This window comes from Pteropus medius, unplaced genomic scaffold (genome assembly GCF_902729225.1).
Source record: "Pteropus medius unplaced genomic scaffold, Ma_sr-lr_union100, whole genome shotgun sequence".
Taxonomy (NCBI): Eukaryota; Metazoa; Chordata; class Mammalia; order Chiroptera; family Pteropodidae; genus Pteropus; species Pteropus medius.
This window is the reverse complement of record NW_024349798.1, coordinates 6362560-6388117: the sequence shown is the minus strand read 5'-3', so window position 1 is coordinate 6388117 and position 25558 is coordinate 6362560. Positions and strand designations below refer to the sequence as shown.

The 25558-nt window shown below is 50.3% G+C and overlaps 2 protein-coding genes across 11 annotated transcripts; one reads left to right on the top strand and one right to left on the bottom strand.

Moving 5' to 3' along the window:
- Window positions 1-266: 266 nt before the first annotated feature.
- Window positions 267-11845, top strand: ZNF500 (zinc finger protein 500). 4 transcript variants are annotated; one of them, XM_039885250.1, is made up of 6 exons: window positions 267-779; window positions 2761-3246; window positions 4839-5037; window positions 5258-5325; window positions 6356-6464; window positions 9910-11845. In XM_039885250.1, the coding sequence occupies exons 2-6, from the start codon at window positions 2851-2853 to the stop codon at window positions 10623-10625; spliced, it is 1488 nt and encodes a 495-aa protein (XP_039741184.1). In that variant the 5' UTR covers window positions 267-779; window positions 2761-2850; the 3' UTR covers window positions 10626-11845. The 4 variants fall into 4 exon arrangements, with proteins under 4 accessions (XP_039741184.1, XP_039741182.1, XP_039741185.1 ...); XM_039885249.1 differs by lacking the exon at window positions 267-779 and adding an exon at window positions 2023-2105; XM_039885248.1 differs by lacking the exon at window positions 267-779 and having other exon boundaries at window positions 1970-3246.
- A 1555-nt stretch (window positions 11846-13400) lies between these two features.
- DNAAF8 (dynein axonemal assembly factor 8) lies at window positions 13401-25486 on the bottom strand. Of its 7 annotated transcripts, none has more exons than XM_039885240.1 (9): window positions 25275-25486; window positions 23465-23644; window positions 21629-21757; window positions 19996-20502; window positions 18196-18319; window positions 16685-16826; window positions 15534-15662; window positions 14967-15089; window positions 13401-14094 (listed from the first exon to the last, which is right to left on the bottom strand). In XM_039885240.1, the coding sequence occupies exons 2-9, from the start codon at window positions 23591-23593 to the stop codon at window positions 13794-13796; spliced, it is 1584 nt and encodes a 527-aa protein (XP_039741174.1). In that variant the 5' UTR covers window positions 23594-23644; window positions 25275-25486; the 3' UTR covers window positions 13401-13793. The 7 variants fall into 7 exon arrangements, with proteins under 7 accessions (XP_039741174.1, XP_039741177.1, XP_039741178.1 ...); XM_039885243.1 differs by having other exon boundaries at window positions 14967-15071; XM_039885244.1 differs by having other exon boundaries at window positions 14967-15065.
- Between the last annotated feature and the right edge of the window lie 72 nt (window positions 25487-25558).

Below are 25558 nucleotides of genomic sequence, written 5' to 3'. Positions count from 1 at the left end.
TTTGTCAGCTCTGAAGTTGGAACCATGACAGTCTCCACTTTACAGCTGAGGCAAGGTAAGGATTACCCAGTTATTCACTGGGGGAACCTGTATTTGAAATACTGGTTTGGGTGCACATTGATGGAGGTCCAAATTCATCCAGTATTATGTTTGTTATGGACAGAATGTTTGTGTGCCATCCCCTCACCCCACCCCACCCCGCCCCAAATGAATTAAGACAGAGATCCTGGGCAAAGTAGAAATTTAGCTTTTAAATCTCTGATGACTGTAGTCACTGAAAACTGTCCAGATAGGAGAAGACCAGGACTAAAGTAGCCAGGATGTGGTTACTACATAGACTTGCTAACTTCTGTACATCTGGCTTTGAGAAGAAGATGACAGATAGAAGTCTGAGGCCCCACAGCTAACGGGGAGGCAGTTAGAAATGGGGAAGTATGGGGCAGCTTTGAAAATGCTGGCATCCCCACACCTGCCTATCCCTTTAGACAGAGCCCAACTAGTCCAGCAACCAGATTGTGGTCATCCGGTCCTATAAAACCTGCTGATCCCTCAAATTCTCCATCATTCTCTTCTGTTTTCCCCCTTTTCCCACTCCCACTTTTGTCCATGCTCTCTTCTTCCTCTCCTGCTACATACCTGTCTGTGACTTGTTCAAATGATCCCTTTCCACATTCTTCTGAAGCAGATGGAATGGCAGGCCTCTTGTGTTGGACTTCAGCACCAGTCCTCTGAACAGTTCCACATCTCGGTCCATCCCAGCAGCGCTCCCACAACCAGAGGTAGTTCATTCTAAGATCCCAACTTTGGGCGTTTTAAGATTAAACAGGCATATATGGGCCTGCCTTTCTTCAGGTCCCACCACAAGATTGTGAGGGCCTGGGGCAGTCCCAAAATCTGGCATCAAACCTTAAAGATGCCTCCCTTTCAGGGAGGTGCGGTCTCCAGAAATCAGCCATGAACAACCCAGCGTCTCGTTCTGCTTGATGTCCTCACAATAAAAACCGAATATTGAACGTGGGGTGGCAGGTGAAACATGACAGAATGGAGAGTAGAAGTGGAAGAAAACAGCTAGTAGGAGGATAGGTCTGGGAATGCCAGAGGTGAAGGACTCAGAAATCGCCTGGTGTTTCTGTCAGTGCTGATGTTTAGGGCACTTACTATGTGCTAAGCACATAACTCTCACCAAGACCCTTTACCTGCTTACCCTCCGAGTGCCCTTAGACCTCCCCCAGGCTCCACTGAGACACCAGGGAATGTCTAGGTTACCCCCAGTTCATGGTGCCTGCTTGGCACAAACTGGAGCCCAATAAACATTTGCTAACAAATGAAAGAAGCAATTGATAACCAAGATGCCCCCAGGAAGTAACTTTCTAGACGATCACTTTCCAGTCTCTAAAATTAAAGTGATTGGACGAGAATAGACGCCTGGCTTCCAACCTCACCCAGCTCTGCACTTACTTCGGCGTATGACCTTGGGCATGTCATTGAACCTTTCGTGCCTCGGTTTCCTCATCTATAAAATAGGGATAACAGTATTTACCTAGGGTTTTTACAAAGATGAACCGAGTTAATAATTGAAAAGCGCTTAGGACAAAGCCTGGCACATAGAAAGTGCTATGTAAGTAAGAAAGTAAATTTCCAAGGTCCCCTCCACCGTGGACTTCCTTAAGCTGGGGGAGGGTGGGTATTGAAGGGACGCGGGGAAAAGGGCCTAGAAGCTGCGGAGCCGATTGGCGGTTGCGCATGCTCACTGAAGGGGCCGGGGAACTACGTTACCCACAATACCTCCTATAAACCCGCCTATCTAGACTCATTACCATTCTTGACAGTCGGCTCGGCCAATGGCGCGAGGATTACGTTACGCCCCGCCCAATTCTTCCCTGGGCCCGCCCACGCATTCCCAAGCTGGGCAACCTGCTCAGCCAATGGCTTGCACGGACGCGTCTCCGGCCAGCGTTCTGCATTTGGGAGGTGGGGTCTTCTGCCTCCGGACCAGCGTCCCCAGCCAGCCAGCCCGCGGAGGTCCCCTCCCCCGCGGTCCACCTCCCGTCCCGGCCTGTCTCTCCGGGTGCACCTGGAGTATCCCAGGGCCCGCAGCTCTGCGGGTGAGTTCAGGGGCACGGGGTCCCAGTGCGAGCTTCCATCTCGCCGCCTGTTTGCAGTGCCCCGGTTTGTGTTCCGACCTCAGCTCTCGCTCATTCTCTGAGACCTGAGGGGATGGGATGGATAAGCAGCCAGCCGGGGAGTCTCAACCCACCCAGGACCCTGGAGCTGTAGGGAGCGCCACGGTTACTATCCACTCGGGGGTACCCGGTGCGGCGCACGAAGGGGCCTGCTCACTGAGCCCGAAATCAGGGGTCAGGTTGAGACAGAATCTAAGCACTGGGCGGAGGAGGCTCTGGTTCTCACCATATTTACAAAGGGACCCCATCCAAAAGGGCTAACTGTAATGAAAACTGCGTTTCTCAAGCTCTGACCGGTTCCAGGCACTGCACTAAACATCTCGTTTAGTTCTTTGAGCAACCTGTTTGTGGATGATATCATCATATCTTCTTTTCAAATGGGGGAACTGAGGCCCAGAGCGGTTAAGTAGTTTGCCTGGAAATTAGCAGGGAGTAGTAACAGAGACAGATTGATCTATTTTAGCCCTTTTTGTCCAGGAAGGTGAGTTGGCCCTGGAGCCAAGGCAGTGGCTTATGGGTGCAGATGCTTATCCAGCCCCAGCGCTGCACCTCAAATGATGTTATCGTCTGTACACAGGGCCCTGAAAAACATCTTTCCAGTGTCTGGCCAGGGGTATAGGGAGAGACAGATTTGAGTCCTGAGAAGGACCAAAGCCTACCCAGAACAATGGCGACCTCCCAGGGCCTCCAGCCCCCACCACCCCTGGAGCAGGAGGGGATCCTGATTGTAAAGGTGGAGGAGGACTTCAGCTGGGAAGAGACATCCTCCTTGGAGACAGAATACCCCAGCCCGGAGACCTTCCGTCAGCTCTTCAGGCTTTTCTGCTACCAGGAGGTGGCTGGACCCCGAGAAGCCCTAAGCCGTCTCTGGGAGCTCTGCTGCCACTGGCTGAGGCCCGAACTGCACACCAAGGAGCAGATCCTGGAGCTGCTGGTGCTGGAGCAGTTTCTGACGGTGTTGCCAGGGGAGATCCAGGCCTGGGTGCGGGAGCAGCAGCCGGAGAGCGGTGAGGAGGCCGTGGTCCTTGTCGAAGGGCTGCAGCAGGAGCCCAGGAAACAGAGGGTGAGGTGGGGGGCAATTTGGCCTGAGGTGAGGGAACAGGGCCTATATTCTCAGGGTACTGCTGCTGAGGTCTGCATTTGGAGATTCCTTTGCCTCTAGAGCATGGCCAGCCATGGTCATTGAGAGGACTTGCGGCTACCTAGTTGCTGTGCATAAAAGAAGGCAACTGCAAGGTGTTTCTCAGCCTCGGCAAATGGCTGTCCACGTGTTGGTTAACCACATATACCCCACTAGCCCTTTCTAAAGTAGTGTTGATTGGTTTATTAACACATTCCCAGTATAGGCAAGACACAGATTTTGATGGGAAGGAGATTGGAGACCTTCCCAGGCAGAGTCTTGGGAGTTGAAGGGATCCCAAGGAGGGGAGGGGCACTGGGAAGACCAGGGGCTGGTGGGTGCTCTGGTTAGTGCCCGCAGATATTTCTCAGTCTCTCTAGATCTATGCCATCCCATATAGTGACTACTGGCCACATTTGGCTTTTTAAATTAAAATTAAATAAAATTGAAAATGTAGTTCTTAAGTCACACCTGCTTTATTTCCAGAGCTGAGTCATCACATGTCTCTAGTGGCTACTGTACTGGACAGTGTGGGTACAGGACACTTCCATCATCGTGAAAAGTTCTATAAACAATGTCACTCTAGAGCACGCTCTAACTTCTGAACAGATTTGGGGAGTGGGAAGTCTATTACAAATTTCTCCTGCATTTAGTTGCAAAACTTTCTAAAATGAAAAAAATGTCATGTCACCTACTGTTTTAATTATTTTTTCAGTGTTATGCCCAGATCAGATATTTGGCAAATGCTAACGGGTCATCTTTTTCTCTGTGGCAGTGCCTTGGCCACACATTGCTATTCCTTTGCATCTAGCGGGACAGACACATCCCCCCAAAACTGAATTGAGTGCAGTAAGCAAATTCTGCTGCTGTCTTGGTGACTAACAAGAACTCAGGATCCCCTCCCAGCCCCTCCAATGTTGGTGTTTGGAGTTCCTGGCATGGTTTCCCTCTGTCACTGTGTACTTTGGAACCTTTAGAGACTGTCTCCTGTCAGAGGTATGGAATGTTGGACACGAGGGAGCCTGAGATGGGTTCCCAACGCTGGTTTTCCCAGCTCTGGGAATGTTTCAGAGCTCAGAAACACTGGGACGCAAGTTCATTCAATTTACCTCCTCTGGAATTAGGAATCAGAGTACCCTAAAGCACCTGTAGACAATTTTTAAAAAATGTAGCAAATGCAGTAATGCCAACTTCCAAAATGAGATCGGATTCAGGGCCCTTTTGGCCCAAGGTCTGTCAGGAGCACCTGGAAACAAGGGTAAGAATGTGACAGTGACACCAATGCAGTCTTTTATGCACCAATGAGGAGAGACTGTGGAATCTCACTCAGCAGAGGAAGCCTTCCTTTGTCCTGGCTCACGTTCCCTCTCCCTGAGAGTTGGCTGGAGGGAGGGCTGTGTGTGGCATGTAGAGGGCAAAGGGTGCAATTTAGACACAACGAGTCCTCCCCAGTGGTGAGGATGGCCAGGGGTGCTGGAGACAGGAGGGGCTGAGAACCCTGTGGGTCGCCCTCTGACCTGGGAGCTGGTGGGCAGCACTTCATTTGTGTGCAGGGCCTGGAGACGCTCTCAGATGACACAGTGCCTGACAGGACGGGGAAACAGTCTTTGAAACACCAGGCAGAGGCCCAGCCAGAGGAGCTGTCCCTAGAGGAAGGGGCTTGGCACTCCAGGAAGCATCTAGCCCAGCTGAGCCACAGACCGAAGAGAAGCTTCCAATTTTGGCCAAAGAGGGGTGAGTAGCCTCCCCACTTGAGAAAAGCAGCCCTGCAGGGGAGGGAGGTGAAGGGAAGAAGTGTCGCAGGTGGTCGAGGCCTATGTGCATGTGGCATGGACAGGCTCCCAGCAGGAAGCTGAGCATAGGTGGGGAGCAGCCTCACCAGTCCTGGCCTTTACTGCCATTTCCACAGGTGGGCTCTGTGGGCTTCACTGGTGACTCTGTGCTCTTTCCCCAGGTTCAGTGGCCTCCCAGCACCAGGAGACGGCATCAGCACCCAAGTCTTTCCTTTCAGCCTGGTCCCAGGTGAGCTGGCACTTCTGGTCTGCAGCATCCCTATGGGGACACTTGTCTCCTATGGGCGGGACCTCAGGTTTCAGTGATGCTCCACCCTGGAGTGACCTTCATCTCCTGAGAAGTCTTGCCTTTTCTCAAATGCCGCCTGAATATTAGGCCTGTCCCAAAGGATTCTAGGATCCAGTGGTGAGCTAGGGCAGTCGCTCAAACTCAACTATGTGTTAGAATCTCTTGGGATTCTGGGTAAAAATACAAATTTCCCCCTTGACTCTGGCCTGGAATAGTCTTTTATTTTGCTCGTTTGTTTAAATAACAGTTTTATTGAAATGTAATTCATATACACAATTCACCCATTAAAATGTACAGAGTTTACTGTATTTACAGAGTTGGGCAGTCATCACCACAATCAATTTTAGAACATTTTCATCACCTCTCCAAAATATTCCGTACCCATTAGCAGTCACTCCCTATTTGTCCCTCCCCCTAGCACCCAGCAACCACTAATCCTGGATTAGTCCCTGGATTTGTCTCTTCTGGACATTATTTGCTTGAGTTTTATTTTTTATTTTATTTTATTTATTTTATTTTATTATTTTATTTTATTTATTTTATTTATTTTATTTTATTTTATTTATTTTATTTTATTTTATTATCTGTTGTCTGGGTTTTAATCATGCTCCCTAGGTCAGTCTGATGCTAGATTTGGGAACCACTGGCCTAGAGCCATTCTGCAGTCCTCAAGTGACCCCATTTGGGTGCCAGGGATGGCTTGAGCTGAGCTAGGGCATGCTAACTTGTATCTCTGAGGAACGTGGGCCCCAGTAGCTGAGTATACAATGGATCTGGCTGCTCCACACAATGAATCTGTCCATACCGTCTCTGGCCCTGCAGCAGTGGGACAGAGCACAGTGGCAACAGCGTCCTCCCAAAGAGCAGGACCCTGCCATGTCTGTGAGCCAAGCTTGGGAGTAGGAGAGTGAAAGTGTGGGGAGGTGAGCAGGACGCACTACTGTGATGTGAGTGGGCTGTATTCTTGTAGGTGCCGGTGACCTTGGAGGACGTGGCCGTGTACCTGTCTCAAGAGGAGTGGGGGTGCCTGGACTCAGCTCAGCGGGACCACAGCTGGGACATGCTGCCAGAGAGTGAAGGTAATGTGTGGGGAGACCCTGGCCACTGCTCATCAGAAACCATGACGTCTGGTGTGGGCTGATCCCAAGGAGGGTGGCTTCTTGCCTTCGGTTGGCTGTGGCTGGCCTAGCATCTCCCCAAAGGTGTGTGTTAGCCTCTGGAACTCACGACCCAGGCCATTTCCCCACTCAGTACCTTCCCTGCCTCCTCCCTGCATACAGGAGCCAGTCCAGTGGTTCTCAAACTTTAGTGGCCTGAGGAATCATGGAGAGCAAGTTAAAAATAGGAACTTGCCAGTCCCATGCCCAGGGGTTGGTTCAGTGGGCCAGGGACACTTTGTGGTGAGTCTGCTTGGCAGCCAGCTACATACAACCTGCAAAGCCAGGGTTGCTGGTGTCCTGTCAGTGCTCCAGCTGCAGTGGGGGCAGCGTGGCTGTTCACCCACATCCCAGGCAGGTGCCCAGAGCTATCCTGGGTTCCTTCTTTCGCCCTTTCACCCAGATGGTTGGTCTAATTTCCCTTCATCTTCTGTGCCACCCTCAGCCTTGGCCATCCACGGCCTCTCCTTACCACCACCCCAGCTCCCCACCCAACAGTGTCTCTTTTGCTCGTCCCACTTGGCTCGTCCCGCCACTCCTGTCACCCACTCGTTCCCTAAAATATTTTCTAAAGAAATTGAGGTGTTGCTTTGTATCAGTTGGGGTCCTCTAGAGAAATAGAACTAATAGGATGTGTGTGTGTGAATGTATGAAAGAGATTTATTTTAAGGAATTGGCTAACATGATTATGGAGGCTGGCAAGTCCAAAGTCTGTAAGGCAGGCCAGTAGGCTGGAAATTCAGGCGAGACTTCTGTGTTGCAGTCTCAAGGCCAAATTCCTTCTCTGGGAAACCTCAGGTTTTGCTCTCAGGTCCTTCAGCTGATTAGATGAGGCCCACCCCCAATATGGAGAGTGATCTGCTTAAAGTCAGCTGATTGTAGGTGTTACTCACATCTTCATAGTATCTCCACAGCAGCATCTAGGTTGGCATTTAACCAAATAATGGTACCAAACCCTGGCCAAGCTGGCACAGAAAATTAATCATCACATACTTTCCTTTACATCCTCATTTTTTTCAAATTAAGTATTTGTGGAGTGAATGAAATGAAAGTTTTCTATTGCCACATATGAGGAGAGCACTAATTTGCTGTGCATGCTGTTGCCTGCCCATTGCTCAGTGTTCTCTGTTTTGCGTATCTTTCCTGCTGTAGTTGTAACTCATGGCCAGAGGTCTCTGTTATGATGAAACTCTGGCCTCCTCCAAGGCATCAGGGTTTCCCTCCAAGAGCCACTGAAAGCCTTGGGCCCTGTTCCTCACTTCCTCTCTCTTGGAGGAAATAGACTGTACAGAAGCAAAATACCTCCCACCTCTGTCTTTCAGAGCGTTGCACTTTTCCATAGATTTTTCTGATGCCCCTTTTCCTTCACAAGGAAAAGGATGTTGCAATCCCATGGTTTCAACCCAGCTCACACTCAATGTCCTCTCTTCTCTTTCCCTGTAAGCAGGACACCCCACACCTAGGCCCCATCTGATTACCCACCGAGGGTGAGAGGAAGGCCTTCGGGACCCAGCTCATGCTGCCTTGGGGCCTAGGGATGTGTCCGGTGGTGGTGGCTCAGGTGAAGGTGTCAGAAGGAAGGAAATGGAAGTCCTAGATTAGTCTCTCCTTTCCTGGGGTTTAGACCTTGGTGGTTATGTTTGTGAAGTTCAAGCTCGAGGGCTTAGAGCAGGAGTCGGCAGACTTTTTCTATATAAGGCTGGATAGTAAATAGTTTAGGTTTGTGGGCCATACAGTCTGTTGTGACTACTCAGTCCTGCCATCGTGGTGCAAAAGCAGCCACTGGCAGTAGAAAGTATGAAAGGACATGGGTGCAAAGAGAGGCATTGGCCCTTGGGCTCAAGTGTACTGACCCTGCCTCCAGGAAAGGCAGGGGGAGATAGGTGACCTTAAGAAAGATTTAGGGCTCAAAAAGAAACCCTTCCATGGAGAAGGAGAGAGTCATACCTGATCAGGCTGGGACCACGTATGGCCCACAGGAGCAAAAGTGAAACTAGTCTCTGAGGGAGAAATGAGGGCAAGGAGCCTAGGCCAAGCGTGGGGCAGATCAGAGAGCCCCCAAGTGTCACCCAGTTAGCAGCACTCACTCTCTTGGGCCTACACCTGGGAGTGCAATTGCTGGGTCATACGGTGACGATGTATAACCTTTTGAGGAACTGCCACACTCAGTTCCTTGTTGAAAATTCTCACAATAGGCCAGCGAGGTGGTTTCATAATCATCTCAATTGCATACTTGTGGGAATCGAGGCTCAGTAAACATGAGCCAAGCCCATGTTGGGCTTTCTGGATGTGTGAGTGTGGCGACAGGAGGGAAGAGCAAGAGGGGCCTGCCTAAGGGGCCTGGGGGTAGACAGGGCCTTAGTTCAGACATGTCCCAGGGCGACGGGAGTCTCTGCCCCTCCTTGTTGGGTAAGTATGTACCTGCTGTAAGCTTCTCAGGGGGCTCTACTTGAACACGTCTGTTCCCCAGCCCCCTGGTGCCCCAGCATGTCTCATGCCCCAAGATCCCCAGGTGGGTTTTATCTCATGCCACAGACAAAGAAGTAAAGTAGAGCATTTGCCCAAAGTCACACAGCCTGGAGGGACAGAGCCAGAGTCCAGTCCAAGGTCTTTTCTCTCTGTGCTCATGTCACCACGGTGGTAGCTCTTGAACTTGGATCTGCACAGGGTCCTCAAGGGCTGCCCCAAAGTATATGAGCGGGAGGCCAAGGAGCTGGGACCTCAGGCCTTCTGATCCTGCTCCAACCAGAACAGCCTAGAGCAGGGTCTCTCTCCCTGGGCACCATTGACATCAGGGCCGGATCATCCTCTGTAGTGGGGCCATCTGTGCATCAGAGGGTGTTCACCAGCATCCCTGGCCTCCACCCACTAGATGCCAGTTGGACCACTTCCCCCCAGGTGTGACAACCAAAAATGTCTCTAGACATTGCCAAGTGTTGCCTGAGGTACACCACTGCCCCCAGTGAGAATCCCTGGCCTAGAGATTACGAACCCAGACTCCAGAGCCGGACTACTGGGGTTCTTAACTTACCAGCTGAGGGACTCTGGGTAAATTCCCTGACCTCCCTATATCTCAGTTTTCTTGCCTGTAAAATGGGACAGTGATAGCACCCACCTCATGGGCATTACATGGGTTAAACAAGTTGCAGTGGGTTTACAACAGCCTCTGGCCATGGTGTTAGCACCTCATACTAGGGGCCGGCTCACACTCCCTGCTCTGTGTTTTGAGGGGGAATTTGAAGAGCCTTGCTTCACCATTTTCTTGAGATGGGACACCCCACCCAGCCTTTGCCTTCTTATCAGAAGCTCCCCTTTCCTGTCCCCTCTCCCTGTGAAGCCCTCAGGGATTCTGCTTTCTCTTTCTCAGGACTTGGGATGCAATTTGAGGATGGAGAGGACACCAGAAAGGACACGCCAGTAAGAACAGAGTGGGACCAAATGCTGTCAGCGCGGTGCAGGGGTCCCAGCCCCCCAACGCTAGTTCAGGAGCCAGCCCCAGTCAGGGGCCTGACCAGGCCTCAGTGGTCTCTGGAAAGAGGAGGTCCCCAAAGGGAGGCAAAGTCATACACATGCCCCGAATGTGGCAAAGGCTTTAACAAAACATCCCACTTGACCAAGCACCAGCGCACACACACTGGGGAGCGGCCGTACCAGTGCCCCGTGTGCGGGAAGGGCTTCAGCGACCGCTCCAACTTCAGCACCCACCAGCGGGTCCACACGGGCGAAAAGCCCTACCGGTGCCCTGAGTGCGGGAAGTGCTTCAGTCAGAGCTCCAGCCTGGTCATCCACCGCAGGACGCACACCGGGGAGCGGCCCTATGTGTGTGCTGAGTGCGGGAAGCGCTTCAGCAACAGCTCACACTTCAGTGCCCACCGCAGGACACACACGGGTGAGAGGCCCTACATGTGCCCGGCCTGCGGCCGGGGCTTCCGCCGGGGCACCGACCTCCACAAACACCAGCGGACCCACAGCAGAGAGAAGAGCCCACAGCCATGCCTCAGGGGTGCAGCTGCCCCCCAGACCCTCGTGGCTCCAGGAGGCCCCTGGGGTCAAAGCCTGACCACCACTCATGGAAGTCAGTGACAGTTCGTAAAGCTGCCAGAGCTGTTTCTGTCCCGGAACCAGAAACCCTGATTTTAAGGCATCTTCAGACCAACTCCATTTGTTCCCCTGGGCCTGGTGTGAGAACATGGCTGTGGGACATTTAGGGTGGAGTTAATGGGTGCAGAGCTAATATATTTGGGTCTTGGGGCTCCCATATACGTGACTACAAACTGGGTGGCTTACAACAACAGATTTTCTGTTTCAGTTCAGGAGGCCATAAGTCCAAAGTCAAGGTGTCTGCAGCACTGATTCCTCCCGGAGGCTCTGATAGAGAAACCATTCTGTGCCTCTTCCAGCTTCTGGTGTTGCTGGCAGTCCTTGGCATTCCTGGGCTTGTGGCAGCATCACTCCTGGCTCTGCCTCTGTCATCACACAGCCTTCTGCCTGTGTGTCTCTGTGACTTTTCTTGTAAGGACAGAGTTATTAAATTTAAGCTCCCCCACCCCCCACTCCAGAATGACCTAATTACTAAATACGTCTAATTACCCTATTTCCAGATAAAAGAAGGTCACATTCTGGGGTTCTGGTTGGACAAGAATTTGGGGGACACGCTTCAACCACTGTGGGGGAAGCCTCAGTGGTTGCAGTTGCTTGAGGCACTACGTACCCTGGCCTTCCCCTCCCATCTTACCACACTTTCAAAATGTAGCCTTTGGGAGCTTTTCCTATATTCCCCTGGTGTCACCAAGGAAATGGGGTGAGATGAGAGTTACCCTCAAAGATCCACAGCTGTTTTGGAGGATGGGTGCCTACTGTGGGAATGCTTCCCCATCTGACCGGCCTTGCTATCCTCCCAGTGTAGTGGTCCAGGGCTTCTGCTCCGGCCCCAAGTGGCCATGCTCCGGAACACAGGCCAGCCTTGGTTGCCCCACTTTGTCTTTCTGACATGGGTGCACGTGCCTCTGATTTGTTCACATCTACAGCCTTCTAAAGTGGATGGGGGGAGAGGTGTAGAGTCCTTGTTCAGCTTAGTCATCATTGAAGTCATGGGACAGCTGCTGAAACGACTGGGTTCCAGAAAATTCCATCTAGAAGTATGGCCGTTCCTTATGGATGGGTAGCTTTGGCCCTCATGCCGTATTGTGATGCTCCATTCCGTTTTGTCACTCAATTGCTGTATATATTTTCACCTTTCCACGCAACCTAGGTTCCAAGGCATGAGACCTGCTCTTAGTCAATAAATGATGTCAGTCCTCATGGCCCCGTCTACTCTGTCCTGCATATTCTCTGGAGAATGGGGCCGCCTGGTTTAAGGGTGGTTTCTTTACCTTCTTGGCCAGCTTCTGGAGCTTTCCTGAGGCATGTACCCAGCCAGATCCAGTTGGGCCAGCATTGCCGACCACCTGCCTTCCCCATGCAACTGTGAGCCCCCAGGCTCACTTCTCAGGTCCAGGCTGTTTCTGGAAGCGGCTGTCTTCTTCCTGGCCCAACAGCTGGGCCCACCAAAGTGCCTGTTCCATGTTCTCTCATGCAGTCCTATGACGTAGGACTTTTTGTGATTGTTTTTATAGATGGGGAAACTGAGGCCTGACAGTCTTAAGCACCTTGTCCAGGTGACAGAACAGGCTTTCTCAACCCAAGTCAGAACTCCCACTGCCTCGATTCCTTCTGGCTTGCTTTGATAGACAGTAATTCACAGCATTTAACTTGAAACAAAGTTTATGTCACTGTGCATCATCCTAAATGAACTTACTGGTGTTAAGAGGGGTAGAGATGGGGGAAATGGGATTAAAGGGAAAAAAAACAAGGTCTTTGCTCTTGACAGCTAGTCTGGCAGCATGGGTGGTGTGCCACATTTGGGCTGCCCTGCCCAGCGCCTGAGCCCTGACCATGTTACACGTGCCCCAGAACTGAGGGTGAGGGGCCTCTGCAGGTAGGACGGCCTAGGGACCCCAAGTGATAGCCGTCTGGCTGCATTCTCTGCAGAAAGGCCACCCTTGGGCCTCCTGTGGCCTTGGCGGAAGCCCCTCTTTCATCTGGCTTCTAATGAAACACTTCATTGTTGGAAGTGGGGGCTGGTGGTGGGGCTCCTGTGATCAGGGCAAGTGGAACCTGTGGCCTGGGTCTTGGTTGCCTGTGGCTGGCTAAGGCCATGTAGGGCCTGTCTTGCCTGGTGCAGGGCTGGATAGGAAGAGACCTTTACCTATCTTCTTTGCATGGCAGCCAGTGGTGACCCCACCTGCGCGCTGGAACACGCACCCAAATGCCAAAGACCCTGCTGGAAAGCCTGAGCCTACAGCATGGGAGGACCCCAGGTGATTTTTCTGTTCTTCCCATGGGGCAGGCAGGAAGGAGGGGCCTGAGACTGAGAAGCAGAATGTTGGAAACAAACTGGGGAGAGGACAGAGGTGCCACAGATAAAGGCTTCAACCTGTTGAGAGCAGCAGGGCTGAGAACAACAGTTATGAAAGCACCCTGTGAAAATGGGGGTGGGGTGGGGGATAATGTTTGTAGAGTAACGGGGTGAGAGAGACGGGAGCACCTCCTGTGGGCCCCCAGCTCTTGCTGGTTATCCACAAGGATGACTTTGTGAAATGGGGACAGTTTCAGGTCTGAGAACATTCAGTATTCTCTAAAGGTCACCTCCACCCTTAGTTTGGAAGGAACTTAGAACATACGTATGTCTTTGTGTCTTGGTTAAAGAAAAAAATCAAATTTCGATCAAAAGTTGTGTGTGAGCATGTGTATGCGTGCTGTGTTAATTTAAGTACACAAAATAGCAAGTGTCCAGGGACCCAGGAAATTAGGCCAAAGTCTTTTTTAAAACATTTCTCTAAATGTTTTACTTAAATTTTATAGTTTTAAAAAAGACCCTGTATGACAGAAATAACAGATGCACATTAAAGGAAACAAACGCTGAAATGGACAAAGATGAAAAGCCTCACATTCCCACGATCAGAACAAAACCACTGTCTTCACAGGCTTTTCCTTCCAGGCCTATTCAGAGTATTGGGGCCACTTGAGTTGTATCGCTGTAGGTACAAGTTTGTGCTGGCATCTTTGTGCTCTAAGTGCATGTAAATGATATAAATGTTTGACTGAATTCTAACAGAGGGTTAGGTGATGGATCCACAGCTGAGGGTCCTTGGCTGCTGCTAATGGCCTGGGTGCGTCATTGGAGAGTCACACCATCTTGCTAACCTTCTCTTATCTCATCCCAGAGGCATCTACAGTTGACCCAGAGGAGGCACCAGGACCTCCCTGGCTGTCACTGGTACAAAAGGGTCCCCCAGAGCCCTGAGACTTCTTCCTGAGGGTCTGGCCTGGGCATTCTGCTTTAGTCCAAAGAGTTAGGTTTTGCTTCCTCCCAGTCCTGGATCCAGCTGTATCTTCAGGGGCCTGAGCCTTCTGGCTGTTGGGACCCTCACTGGCGGGCAGCTGGGGCTGAGCCATCCCCTTCCGAAATGCCCTGAGCTGCTGGAGAAGCCGACTTTTCCCAGTACAGTCCCTGTGACACGAGAGAAGCAACGTCAATCAATGCCAAGTGGAGGCCAAACCTCCCAGTGCTCTCCCACTGCAACAGGACACAAACACACAAAAGCCAGAGTGCTTTCAGAAGCGTGTTCCCTGGTTCTTGAGATGCTAAATCAGTAATGATTGCAGCTTTTGCCCTTGCTGAGTCAGAATGCATGTCAGCATGTTAAAGGCTTCTGGGATGAAACCTATATGACCCTTCTCAACCCATGTTTTTCTTCCTTTTTTTTCCCTATAATGCCTAATCACAGACTCCATTAGGAGAAAAATTACATTAAACTCTGACATTCCCAAAGGGTAGGATCTGCAAGCTTTGCAATTCCAAAGATGATGGACACTGCCACAGCATATGATTCTAACTCACCCCATAACCACAGCATGGCCTCCCCACGTCAGAGACTTGAGCCTTCTCTGCGTTTGACATTTCATGTCTTAATTCACCCAAGCTTTTCATTTCTGGCTAACAACCATCACTTTACTCCATCCCTACAGTTCCTCTTCACTTCTAGTACCATCAGTAATCGGAAGCAGAATTAATTTGGGAAGCTATTTTACAGAAAGAAAACGTACTAATTTTTTCTGAAGAGCAGGATAAAGTGTCCTTGGTAATGTCCAGGGACAGCAGTCCAGGCTGAGACGATGCTGGGCTCCCCCATGGGCTCCCAAGGATACCCTCTCTACCTCCCAGACCTCCCCCTACCCCACCCCGCTCCCATCTCTCATGTGCTAGCCCTTTGGATGCAAGGCAGAGAACTAAAAGCATAAATGTTAAATGGGCCAGGCCAAGGCTTATGCAGAAAGCAGACAGGGAGCAGCCCCAGGCAGAGCCTCGAGCGGTTACCGTACCCCCCTGGACCCTGCAGGTTTCTCAGAGCCATTGTTTCCTCTTCCTCTGCCTCCTCGCTGTCAGAGGAGCTGGAGCTGGAGCTGGAGCTGGAGCTGGAGCTGGAGCTGGAGCTGGAGCTAGAGCTAGAGCTGGAGGAAGAGGGAATCATGGTTCGCTGGACGTGCCCCAGTCCACTCCAGCCAAGCCAGCCTACCACCAGGGACTTGGAGTGCCCAGGCCTCCCTGGTGACCCAAGGCAGGAGGATGGGTAGGACAGCCAAAGCCCAGTGGTGGAGGGTCGCACCCCAGGGCAACATAACCCACCTAGATTGTTTACTTAGATCTCTTCAGGAGAAAGATTACTGTCTGCTCTTGCTTTCACCCTCCCTACTCAGAGAGCCTGCTGACCAAGTGAGACTGTTGGCCAGGCTCAGCTCCCAGCTAAAAGCACTTCTCAACTTAGCAGTGCTCCCAGGATTTGCCCACATCTGAGTCCTCCTGTCTGTCAGAGTTCCTGTTCCTCTCTAGGCCAATGTGGCATCTGCAAAGCAGTGGGTTTGCTTCGGGGCTGTCACCACTCCCTGTACCTTTCCAATGACTGCTGGTCTGATGGCTCCGTGGGCCTCAGGTCAATGAAGGTGGTAGGAGGCTTCACTGGGTTCCTTAGCCAACACTGGCCCAGCTCAGCCTGGAAGCCCAGCTCTGTCAAAGCACGTCTGAGATGAGAAGAGCAGAGGTGCTGAGTCACTTCTTAGTGGTTGTGTGTGACCTGCACTGGGCTCATGGCTGCCACTGACTGAGTAGTACCCACTGTGTGTCGGGCACGGAGGTAGGCCCCATCAATGCATTTGCTCTTTTACTCTTCAGAACAAACCTCAAGATTTAGGCCAGCACCATCCAATTGAACTTTCTGTGACGATTAAAATGTTCTATGCCTGTACTTTTCATCATGGTAGCCACTTGCTACAAGCAGCTATTGAAATTTACATTTAAGCTAATTAAAATTAAATTAATACAATAAAATTAAAAATTCAGTTCCTCAGTTGCACTAGCCACATTTCAAGGGTTCAGTAGCCACATGTAGCCAGTGTAAGTCTAGATATTTCTGTTAGACACTTCGGGTTGCCAGGATTAGAAGCCACCACAACTAGCTCAAGCGAGAAGGAAATTCATTGGCTCTCAGATTCTAGAGAGTAGAACTACCAAAGTGTGGGAAGAGCAGGGGTACAGCTGAGCCTTAAGGGACCCCAAAGCTCTGTCTCTACCTCTGCCCCTACAGCTTCACTCTTTCTCATCACAGCTGGCCTTTCTCCACCCTCCCACCCCTACCCAGAGACACGGGAGAGTAGAAATTCCCAGGGAAAAGCTCTGATTGGCCTGGCTGGGATCAGATGCCCAGGGCTGACCCAATCAATGGTGACCAGAGGGGCAGGGCCTTACTCTTGGGGAAGCCATATGGATGGTGAAGGGAGGGTTCTCATGGGGTAGGAGAAAGAGCAGGTGTTTTGGGGCTTGGGTCCCAGCTCTGCTTTATATGGCCTGGGCAAATCCACCTCTCTGAGCTTCAGTTTCTCCATTTATAAAATGGAGATAATTGTAGCACCTGATCAGATTCTTGAGATGAGAAAAACACACAGAGTGCCCCACCCATAGTAGGACTAATAAATACTGCAAGGCCATGGGCCTGTTCTAGAGAGGACAGGGCCCAAAAAAGGTATTGGCTGGCAAGAAGTCCCACCTGTTTCCAGCCTCTCGCTGTTTGGTGTCCTGGGACGTGTCAGCAGGCATTTTCCAGGCAGAGGAAGAGGTTCTAGACTGCGTGGCACACAGGAGGGTGAGTCGTTCCATAAGCTTGTCCTGGGCACTCTGCTTGGTGTGATCTGACAGGAAAGCAGGAGAGGCTTCTTAGTGGGGATGCAGTCTCTGCTTGACTTAGAGTGGCCTGACCTCCCATGTAGATGAACCTGGTAGTGGGGGCGGGGCTCGTACGTGGAGAAGTGAGAAGGCCAGTGGAGGCCCCCACCCCACCCCTTCGATACCCCACCTCCACTCAGCATGGCTGGAAGCCATATCTTTATGAGTGGGAGTTGTATTAGAGCGTTGTGAAGTAGAGGTGACTTCTTAATGACAGTTTATCCCACTTTCTCATTCCCGAGTCCCACTTGTCAGAGGGAACCACAATTAAGAGTTCTCTGTGTTCACTTTTTTTTTTAAAGATCAATGGGATCATCCTCTGTAGATTTTTTTCACTGAATATGTCTTTCTGTGTTAGTATATAGATAGATTCCTCCATAGAGCACAGTGTGTTCTGTGGTGTAACTGATTTAGCTAGACTCTTATTGAATACTGAATATGGGTTTACAGTTTCTCACAATTGTAAACAATGCTGCAACAGATAGGAACATTCTTGGATACATATTTTTATCCGCCTGGGTGTGTACATGTTAGGGTAGATTTTAGAAGTGGAATAGCTTAATCAAAGGCTTATATCCCTTTAAAATAGAAAACAGATCCTGCCGCATTGCCCTTCTTTTTGAATTACAGCAATTACAGCCCCTCACCCCTGCCCAGCCTTACAGGAGGGTAGGTTTCTCCACACCCTGCTATCAGGGGTTAAATTACAAACAAATCCCTGTTAAAAACAGCATGGGGCCATCAGCCCCGGCAGAGACTTCAGCTCTGAAACTGGAGGCCAGAATGCATGTTCTGGCTCTTTTGCTTCAGACTTGCCCCCACTCACCTTTTTGGGCCAGGCTGGGAGGGGATAGGAGCTTTTGTTCCATTTACAAAATTGCCTAGAGCAAGGCCACAAGTGCAGTGACAGTAATCACATCCCTGGCTTTAAACCCGAGGCAGGGGAAGCAGGATTGTGGTTAGGAGCTATGAAAGGCAGGATACTTTGTTCTCAGAAAAAGAGAGAGAGGCTTGAGGAGGTAGGGAGGAGGAAAAGGTGAGGGTTGAGGGCAGAAGGCCCTCCCTAGGGCCTGGTGCATGCCTGGCAGATAGCAGGCAGTCACATATATAACGAATAAATGAGTGAATGAATGGAGTGAGTGAATGAGTGAGTGAATGAATGAAGTCTTTCAAGGACTGGCACGTGAATGTTCAGGACAGTTAGGGCTGAGCATCAGAGAGGGCATAGTGGGCTGCAGGGCTGATGGTCCCCAGCACATGGTCCTATTTTATTGAGAGGCCCTGGGAGGAGCTACTTGTGGGGATGCACTTGGGCTCTGGCGTTCAAGGTCAGACCTTGGCCCTGGAGGCGGTCAGCTGCCCACCACACCGTTCCAGTTGCTCTGTCTCCTCTGTCATCTTCGTCTTCTTGTCCTGCCAGACTCTCAAGGATGTGATCCAAATCCCACTCTTCAAGTTGCTGAAATGATTAAAGTGGTGATTGTGAGGCCGTTGCAGGGTCCCAGAAGCACAGTTGCTGTGACCAAAGGAGGCTGTCAGGGGATGCTGTGGGGTAAGAATCAGGGTTTGGGGCCATGCCCACGCTTGCTGACAGGCTCACTCACTTACCCTTTGAGGGTTGCAGAATGAACTACCTGGGGTCTGTACTTCCTATACCTTTTTTGGGCAGTACTTCTGCTCCTGGCCAAAGGCATTGTTTGACCTGGAGGAAAGCCAGTGTAACTGAAAAACTATTCAGGTTCTTATAGGTTTAAAACAGGAGGTTAAAAATTCTTACTCTCTTAAGAAATAGATTGTTCCAGGCAGGTGCTAAAAACTGGAGGACTTGGAAGAGTGCTGTGGGGGCAGTGTGGGTGTGACTGGAGAAGGGAAGTTAACCAGGAATTAATGTTTATCTATGACCTTTCAGCTCCTTGCAGCCCTGTAGGCGAGTGAAAATAAAGGCGTTTAGGGGCAAACAGAAAGGAAAGTACAGAATTGATAAGAATGGATGGAATCACTGAAAATGATCTGTCATCTTGATGCCAGTTTTCTCTAAATTGTTAAGAAAATTACTCAAAATTTATTTAAAGGCCAAAAAGAGAATTGTATGACCTTTCAATGTCACGCTGGAGCCTTTCTAATTAGCCCACCTTTCTAGGGGTGGTTGGGTTTGCACGACTGACCAGGGCCCACCTGTTTTGGAACTTGGTAAACCTGAGAAGATGTAATGGTTTTCTTTTTTGTCCAGTAGAGAAGACACCCCCATAGGTAACAGTTCTGTGGCCCTGAAGGACTTTGCCTGGTTTTGCACTGAATGTAGCAATTTTATCTTGGTGTTCATGTCTTTTTCCCCAGTGTCTTACAAATTCTAGTTTCTCATAATATCTTTGAACCCGTTTTGTCATCCTGCTGGTTCCCTCATTCATGAGCTAAATCCAACAGTAAAAGGAGCTCACTGTTTGAGAATGAGTGCTTTAACATTTGAGAGTTATGCTTTGAGAGTCTGTTCTCTATCTTATATACAGTTGTGTGTCTTTATAAATATGCTTGGGATTAGCATTCTTTTATTTTTTTAAAGAAGGCTGGAGTCTCCTTGCGCTTACTTGTTCTCATTAACTCTACCTGAGGAGTCTGCCTGCCAGGCCTATATAGCCACTGAATCTGGTACGGTGGCCTGCCTTCTAGTGGACTGGGGACCATGGGCATAAGGTCGCTGCTGTAGACTGAATGTCTGTGCCCCTTCCAAAGTCACATGTTGGAATCTTGCCCCCTAATGTGATGGGGTTTGGAGGTGGTGCTTTTAGGAGGTGATTAGCTCGTGAGCGGGGAGCCTCATGAATGAAACTAGCGCCCTTATAAAACAGGCCCTATAGAGTCCCCAGCCCCTTCCACAGAGTGAGGACACAGAGGATGGTGGGCCCTCACCAGACACCGAATGTACCAGCGTCTTGATCTTGGACTTTCAGTCTCCAGAACGGTGAGAAATGAATTTGTTATTTAAGCTACTCGGTCTATGGGATTTTGTTATTGCAGTGGCCACAGACTAAGACAGGTAGGTATACTGGGCCAGCCCTCAAGTTTGCCTGTAGAGGACCAGCTAGGGACCATGTGCAGGGCACGCCCCAAGGACTCAAAGGGCAGGGAGCTGCCTACCTGGAGGGAGAGCACTGGCAAGCCTTCCTGGGGACCCTGTGGTGGTGTTCCTGGTCTTGGACTTGCCACTGTAGCTTCACAGGACATTTTCTTCCCTTGACTTTGGTCACTGCAGTCGGGGTTCCGGGGACCCCAGGTGACTTTATGGAGGAGGTCTTTCTCAATCATCTTCCTTCTCTCCCTTCGGAGAGCTCTCTGGTTGGCAGAGTCTGAGCCCTCCTGAGACTGAGAGGCGGCACTTGGGGGCTCTGTCCTCCTGTCTCCTTCCTGAGGACAGAGGGTGGCTTCTCCTTGTGGCTCCCACGGAGGACTTGAGGATCCTTTGGTGTTGATGGACATGCCCCCACGGTCACCTTCCTGCCAGGTGGGAATCTCCTCAGGCTTCCTAAAAAGAGAGCTGCTCTCACCACGGCTATCCAAGGACTGGCCAGGGTCCCTTCCTTCCTTCGTCATTGCATTCCATTCACCCCAGGCTTCTGCTGCAAACTCCACAGGCACCGCAAGCGGCTACACGGGAAAAGAGGTGTCCTCAGTTAGCAGCCTCAAAACCGGGAAGGTTTTTTTAATTGTGGTAAAATGTGTGTATAACATAAACTTTGCCATGTTAACCATTTCTAAATGTACATTCATAATGCTGTGCATCCATCGCCACTGTCCATTTCCAAAGCTCTTTAGTCCCCCAAACAGAAACTCTGTACCTCCCCCTGCCACCCAACCCCTGGTAAACTCTAATATATTTTCCGTCTCTATGAACTTGCCTTTTCTAGCTATTTCGTAGAAGTGGAACCATACACTATCTGTCCTTTTGTGCCCTTTCACTTAGCTTAGTCTTTCCGAGATGTTTTCTCACATTGTAGCATTCCTTTTTGTGGACTGAATAATATTCCGCTGTATGGCTAGACCACATTTTGTTGACTCATTTTGTTTGCTAGTGGACACTTGGGTTGCTTCCACCTTTTGGCCACAGTGAATAGGCCATATAGCTATTAAGGGGTGGACATGATGAATCCCCAGGCCCTTTGACTTCAGAGCAAGCCCACAGCTCTGTCCTCAAGGGTTAGTACAAACTTTCTCATCTCAGATTGAAAAATAAGTAATCCAGAAGAATTGTAGAAATGAAGAAGACAAAATAAAGTCACATGGACATCATTCAGGTAACCAGGGGGGCTTGGCAGCCCTGGGAATTTCTCCTGTTTGGAGTTCTTTCAGACATACTTCTAGGCATGACTGAGTGAATGGGTAACTTCTGTCATGGTGATAGGGAGAGAACATGCCCTGGCTCTATAAGATGACCCTGCATTAGTTCTTGCACTGAGAACTGAGTGTGGCTGGGGATCAAGTGGAATAGTGGGGGCAAAATCAGAAAGTCAGTCCCCACCGGGGTCCTAAGTATGCTGGGCTCCTGGGAGAGTGCTGTGCACCAGGCGGGTAGATGTTTGATGTCTGATCTCCTTGGGCTGTACCTGGAGAAAGGCCTGGGTGTGCAGAAATGCTGCACCAGGGATTTTAACCTCTTTGACCCATAATGCTGTTAAGGGTTCAGTGAGAGCCATGGACATCCACTCACTTCCACACCCCATTCTGCCCACAGGGTCCCAGCATCACAGGTCCCCAGAACCTGCCTCCCACAGACCTTAGGAGACTCATAGGCTGTAGGGACCCAGGCTCCATCAGAGTCTTCAGCCAGCTCCTCTGACAAGTCTGGAATCAGGGAGGTTTGATTTCGTTGGAAGATGAACAGCTCTTCTTCCCCGCAGTCTGACTGTGGACGGACAAGATATCTTAAGGATTACATGGCAATGGCCAGAGCTAGGTGGGCCTTGGGCCTCGGGCCCCGCCTACCCTGCCCTGCCTCACCCCACCCGGCTACTGGGGAGTAGTGAGGGTAGATTAGTTCTGAAAGTAGTGGGGGGTAGGTTAGCTTGCCCTGAGCTGGTTTCTGCCACTGATTTAGAACTTGGCTTACCAGCACCACCTCGTGGAGGTGAGATCCAGGGCTCCTGGTTCTGTGTGTACCTAATACCCTTAAGACTTTGCATACACAGGTGCTCACTTAATGCCTGGTGCTGAATGAACTGGAAACCAAGGTGGGAGCTGGAAGAGCAGAGTCCATCCCTCCCCCTCCTCCACGACCTTGAACCATCACTTAATGACAGGGAGCCTTGGTTTCTTGCTTCTGGTTACCAGCACACCTCACAGGGATAGTCCGAAGATGAGTGCAAATGAGACTGCAGATATGAAAAGGCACTGGGGTCATGTTGTTATCTGCTCCCATTAGCCTCGCTGCGCAATGGATACTCCCTGAGGTCCAGGAAGCTCTGCTGTTTCATCTTGGCAGGTGCCCCAGGTAGGACCCAAACCTGATGTGTTACTTTTAAAACCCTTGCCCTTTCTCTAAATACTTGGCTCCAACCTGTGTATTTGGTACACACTGATGAGGAGTTTCTGCCTGGTGCATTGCCTACCTTGCTCTGTACATAGGGTCACTGTCACACCTTACATGTCTAATTTACACTACATGGAGAAGGTGGTCGAGTTCATTTAAACCAGAATTCAGAGTCACTTTTGTCACCCAATATTCTCTTAGTTGGTAGAAACTAGAAACATAATTGCTATCATGGTAAGTCGGGGCACACTAGAGTATATAATGTTACAAAAGGGTCCTGGTCCTTGAAGAGGCTGAGTAGGCTCCTTAAATGTTTGTTGAATGAATGCATGTGATCAATAACAAAATCACTATGTATTATACATTTACCATGTGCCAAGCACTGTGCTCTAATGTAGATCATTTAGTTCTTACGACAATTTACATCAGAGCTGGGATTTGAACCCTGGGCAATGTGGAATCTTGGTCCTTAATTCTTATATGATGTACCTCTCTGTTTGTTATAGTCCTCCATAAAGCATCCTTGGGATGTTTGCCAGAACATAAAAATGCCAGGATATGGAGGATTTTGTTAACTCTATTAATTGAGCACCTACTCTGGGTCACGCTCTTTACATACAAAATCCCAAATTTGTGCCAGTAATAACTATCTGTATTTTGCAGCAAGGACACTGAGGCTGACCCAGGTATGGCAACTGCTCACAGGTTACATGGTAAGTTAGCAACTTAGTGGGAATGGGGACCCAAGTCTGCTTGATGCTGAAGCCCCTGCTTTTCCTGATCTTCTGTGGTGCTGTTCTGGACTCTGTTGGGCCAGGACGTGGCCAGGACCTCCTCCAAGAGTGGCTTCTATTTCAATGCATTGAGATTAGCCCTTGGAGGAATTCTCTAGTTGTTGTTTGAGGTCACTGGTATGGCCCAGGAGGATGCTGAGCACCAATAAATGTATTCAGAGAATAAAACCAGAGATCATGATGAACACAGAGCTGAGAAGCTCCAAAGCTATCTGTAGGTCAGCATCATGTTTGTCATGAGAAGGAAGGGCAGTCAGGGCCTAGGACTGGGAAGAAGGTGCTTGCTTACCGAGGAAGAATCTGAGTCCAGAGATGGGAGCTGCTCCCTGACAGTCTGGAGGATGGTGTTCCAGGACCCCATCTGGGAGGCCCAGCGGGAGGGCAGTGAGGGCCCCACATCTTTGTCTTGGGATGCCATGAGTGCTCAGGCTCAGAGGAACTTTCTCAGTATGCCATCATCCAAGGATTTCTGTGGAGGATGCAGGGTGAGGTGCCAGGGGCCAAGGGTCAAGAGCTGGGGGGCTGCCTTTTTAAAGCATCTACCATCCCATGGAGGGTGAAAACCGACTCAGACTTCCCACCCCATTTCCCTTTGGTGCTGAAGGTTCCTGTTACTGAGTTAGCACCGTGCAGTGCCCCTGCACCTCCCGGGCAAAGTATGCAGTGTGTGTGTGTGTGTGTGTGTGTGTGTGTGTGCAATGATGTATGGAGCCTGCAGATATATACTATGTATATGATATTATATAGCTAAATGTATTGATATAGAATGATATATGTCCATAGGTATATGATATATAGAATGATACATGTATATGATATAGATATATATAAACTATATATGTATATGTCCTATATAACATATATTGCTATCTACATTCTATGGGCTCAGAGAAGTTATTAGTAAATTGCAAAGACAGAATTTGTATCAAAGTTAGAGGGGATTTCAAGCTCCACTATCCTTTACTGCCCCCTTACAAAGGAATAAACTAGACATTTTGCAGTCCCCAGATCTTTTTTTGGAGTTGCCACTCAAATTAACCTCTTATATCCAGGCATTGCACCCGCCCCCCTTTTGTATCCCAGAATCTAAAAGGCCTGGTCCTTCAAGGATCAAGGGGGCTTTAGGAATGTGGGATGACTGTACTTCAGAGCCAGTGCCTGGAGAATCCTTGCAGCCTGAGAGGCAGCTGTGCCTATAAAATAGGAAGAGAACACTCCTGCTCTAGCCCGGGATGGCTATCACTCTGCGTCAGGGCCCCCATCAAGGTAGTAACAGGAGATGGAAGTGTGTGTGGCGGGAAGCGGGGTGGGGGGGGGAGGTGTTTCTGTTGCTGCTGTGCTTATGGGAGTGGGGACAGGAGACTGGTGCACCCTGACCTGAGAACAGCAGGGTGGGGACGTAAAACAAGCGGATTACTATTTAAAAAGATGTATGTCTGTTTGTCAAACATAAGTAGAAGCCAAAGAAAAATAACAAGTTTAAAGACATAGAAAGAGTCCTAAAAAAAAAAAAAAAAAAAAGGCAGATCAGAGGACAACAGAATCAGGTAGGTGAAGGGGGCTACCAGAGATCCTGATAAGTTCTTCAGGCGGACAAGGTAATAAGGGAAGGAAAGGCACTACAGGCTGCGGGAGGAACATGCACACCGGCTCAGAGTGAAAACTGCCCAACTGTTTAAAGTGGGGGGCAGGGGGTGGAGAAAAAGTGTCAGTTGCTGGACTATGCAGTGAAAACGAACCATACCATGAGGAGTCCTGAACGTCAAGATAAGAAGCTCGGCTCATCCCGCAGACGCGGGTTAAGCCAAATGTTACCGGAACCCGCAGCTCTAGTCTCCTCCGAACCCTGACTCTGCCTCCAAGACCGTTTCTTGGCTGTAGCCCGTTAGCCCTACCCAAAGCCCCGCCCCTTGCCCCGCGTGTGGCGGTTGTTATGACAACTAGACGCCAACGGCCTCCCGGGTCAGGCTTTTAAATTCTAAAGTTCAGAAACAGAAAAACCCATCGCTCGTCCTCCCATGCACCCCCAGCTCCTGTTCTTGTCTTGTTCAACTCCTGACATTTATCTCCGCAGCTACGGCAGGCTCGAGGCCCCTCACCTCAGGCTTCTGCCTCCGCCTCCCCTCCTTGCACGGTCCCGACAGGGCTATAAACAGTCTCCAGCGCGTCCCTCGGTTCGTGTTTGCCTCCTTGGGCCGCGGGGCAACTACTGAGGCTGTCACCGCCTTCGGAATCTCCCTCACCAGAGTCTTACTTTACTGGACTGCCAACCGCTTTCGATCTCCGCCCCCCGCGCCTCTTTCGGGACTTGGCGCGTCCCGCCTCTCTTGCAACAGGATTGGTTCTCCTGGTCAGTAGAGGGGCGGGGCAGGCGAGCTCTTCC